General features: G+C 42.4%; 1 protein-coding gene across 1 annotated transcript; it reads left to right on the top strand.

The window, feature by feature from the left end:
• Positions 1-1,584: 1,584 nt before the first annotated feature.
• On the top strand, positions 1,585-2,545 carry PRPS1L1 (phosphoribosyl pyrophosphate synthetase 1 like 1). The gene is given in 4 exon segments (XM_030856951.2): positions 1,585-1,745; positions 1,747-1,877; positions 1,880-1,970; positions 1,972-2,545. Coding segments are annotated over 4 exon segments (939 nt in total). The 5' UTR covers positions 1,585-1,602.
• The last annotated feature ends 1,020 nt before the right edge of the window (positions 2,546-3,565 follow it).

Below are 3,565 nucleotides of genomic sequence, written 5' to 3'. Positions count from 1 at the left end.
TAGTCATAAAAAGGAATGAAATTGTGTCATTTGCAGAGACGTGGATGGACCTAGAGACTGTCATACAGAGTGAAGTAAGTCAGAAAGAGAAAAACAAATATCGTATGTTAATGCATATATGTGGAATCTAGAAAAATGGTATAGATGATCTTATTTGCAAAGCAGAAATAGAGACACAGATGTAGAGAACAAACCTATGGACGCCAAGGGGGAAGGGGGAGGAGGTGGAATGAATTGGGAGATTGAGATTGACATATATACACTACTATGTATAAAATAGATAACTAATGAGAACCTACTGTACAGCAAAGGGAGGTCTACCCAGTACTCTCTGGTGACCTAAATGGTAAAGAAATCCAAAAAAGAGGGGATATATGTATATGATTCACTTTGCTGTACAGCAGAAATTGACACAGCAGTGTAAAGCAACTATACTCCAATAAAAAAATAAATAAAATTTTTAAATGAAAAAAAGTAAATAAAATATTTTGGAGACACTTCCATATGACTTCTTCCATATGACTACTGCGGTCTCTTTAATGGCTGCCTGTGTATGTACAATACATTATCTGATAATTTAGCTATTGACAGACATTTTTGGTTTCCATATTTTGCTTTTATAAGCAATTCTAGAGAGGTTACTGTTTGTCATTCATCATCTTATACCCTGTAAATGGGGCAACACCTGACACAGAACACCTCGGGAAATATTGACTAAATGGATTAATACAGCAAAAAATACTGTTATCAATATACTTTGTGAATCTTTCTATTGAGTAGATTCCTAGAAGACACGTTGAGCCGTATGTTATGTACTCAATTTCCCTTGCAAAATCTACACACTTACACTTTCCATTAGACTAGAAGGAGTTATCTATTTTATAATTTTGGCTTACCTGGTATGTGAAAATGAACATCAATTTCTTGATTTGTAGCATTTTTTCATACGTTTGTTCCTACTTATCTTTTTCTCACTCAGTTGGAAGAACTCTGGGCACGTTCTCCACATTTCCTCCAGTCCAGAACTTTCCTTTCAAAGCTACGTGTTTTGCCTTGTAGAAATTTTACATTTTTACATATTCAGATTTAAGCTGCCCTTGGAAACTAATACAAGCACTAATAGAGGAGGAAAAAAAAAATCCACGAACTGAAAAAAGATTTGGTTTTTTTTTTTTTTTTGCGGTACGTGGGCCTCTCACTGTTGTGGCCTCTCCCGCCGCGGAGCACAGGTTCCGGACGCGCAGGCTCAGCGGCCACGGCTCACGGGCCCAGCCGCTCCGCGGGAGCTTCCCGGACCGGGGCACGAACCCCCGTCCCCTGCATCAGCAGGCGGACTCTCAACCACTGCACTACTAGGGAAGCCCAAGATTTGATTCTTTAGTTTTGAAGCGTGAACTGGATGCCAAGAAGGAATTTTTTTTTTTTGAAGACCCAGAAGGCAGTTTAGAGCGGCGCACATCCGGAAGAGACCGGAACAGCTGAGTAACAACCGGAGCTCTCGCGCCTCTCTAGGAGCTGGAATAGTCTATGGTCTGACCTCTGTTCCTTTCTCAACTGCAGGGGTGATCACCGGACGTAGAGAGCCTAGGGCAGTTGACCAAAATGCCAATCAAAATCTTCAGCGGCAGCTCCCGCCAGGACTTATCCCAGAAAACTGCCGACCGATTGGGCCAGGAGCTGGGCAAGGTGGTGACTAAGAAATTTAGCAACCAGGAGACCTGCGTGGAAATAGGCGAGAGTGTGAGGGGATGTCCACATATTGCAGAGTGGTTGTGGCGAAATCAACGACAATCGAATGGAGCTTTTCATCATGATTAATGCCTGCAAGATTGCTCCAGCCAGCCGAGTTACTGCAGTCATCCCGTGCTTCCCCTGTGCCCGCAGGATAAGGAGGATAAGAGCCGAGCCGCAATCTCCGCCAAACTTGTAAATACGCTGTCTATAGCAGGTACAGATCGTATCATCACTATGGGCCAACGCTTCTCAAATTCAGGGCTTTTTTGATATCCCAGTAGACAATTTGTATGCAGATCCAGCTGTCCTGAAGTGGATAAAGGAAAATATCTCTGAGTGGAGGAACGGCATGATTGTCCCTCCAGATGCTGGTGGAGCTAAGGGAGTGACCGCCGTTGCAGAAAGACTGAATGTGGACTTTGCCTTGATTCACAAAGAACCGAAGAAGGCCAATTAAGTGGACCGAAAGGTACTAGTGGGATATGTGAAGGATTGTGTGGCTATCCTTGTGGATGACATGGCTGACCCTTGTGATACAATCTGCCATGCAGCTGACAAACTTTTCTCAGCTGGAGCCACCAGAGTTTATGCGATCTTGACTCACGGAATCTTTTCTGGCCCGGCCATTACTCACATCAACAGTGCAGGCTTTGAAGCAGTAGTAGTCACCAATACCATACCTTAGGAGGATAAGGTGAAGCATTGCTCCAAAATACAGGTGATCGACATCTCCATGATCCTTGCCGAAGCCATCAGAAGAACTCACAATGGGGAATCTGTCGTCTACCTGTTCAGCCATGTCCCATTGTGACAGAATAACGTTGGGGTTGTTGTATTTTAAATAAAATAAGATGAAATAAAAATATACCCTGACCGTTGGTTTCCCTTTGTGTTTGATGAAAAGTTCGGCAGAAGACCCTGTTTGTTCCAGCATGGCTTTCTACATCCCACATCATGTATATTAGATGCTTATTTTAGATTGGAGAAAGACAGATTAAGAATAATTGCTGGAATATCCTATCTGGGTTGTCTCATTCTGGTTTCTTTGATGATTTTGTGAGCCTTGCAGCTGTAACTACAGTTCAGCTGCTGACTTCAGACTTTGAAGGTGTTGTGTGGAGTTGTATGAAATTAATTGGGGAAACTTAGACTACTTTACATGTGAATGCTTCAGGGTTCACTTTGTTCAGAACAACTAAAAATGCAACCAACCCAATCCACCACCACCACATCTCAATCCCACCAACCCCCTCTTATTCCCTGTATTCTCCTCCCCTCTTCCCCATTTGTCACAAGTTCTCCAAGATCCGTGCTAAATTAATCAAGAGTCCTGTGCAACCCAAACCTAGTTCACGTGGTTGCTGAGCCATCTGCAAGGCGAGAGCAGCAGCTTTCAGCTTGAACAGCCATTGGGTAGGATTATGAGAAAAGACTGCAAAGTGCAGCAAATGCTTCACGAGAGGAAGAAGATAAATCTGTCACCATCTGTTTGGAGAGTACATGTTTTGGATTCTCCAGTGTACCTGTTCTTTTTGATTTAGTTTTACTTCTAATCATCTTGACATTTTCCTGGTCAAACATCCTGTTGGATCCAAATTATCAGTGTACCAGTCTTCTGGAAAGCAAATCCACTTCCTGCTATATAGTCTCTAAAATTTTCATCAGATGTTTTTGCTGTAGCTAAATCTTAGCCTGCTACTGCCATGGTAGTAGATTTTAGGTGGTGTTGTAGTACCTTTTGATTAAGCATTTAATTTTAATCTTTCTTCCTTGCCTCTCAGATGACTTCAGATTTATATTTTAAAACTTACGTTATTGTCTCTTGTAGGGG

This window comes from Globicephala melas, chromosome 9, assembly GCF_963455315.2.
Source record: "Globicephala melas chromosome 9, mGloMel1.2, whole genome shotgun sequence".
NCBI lineage: Eukaryota > Metazoa > Chordata > Mammalia > Artiodactyla > Delphinidae > Globicephala > Globicephala melas.
This window is presented reverse-complemented; position numbering and strand designations above follow the sequence as displayed.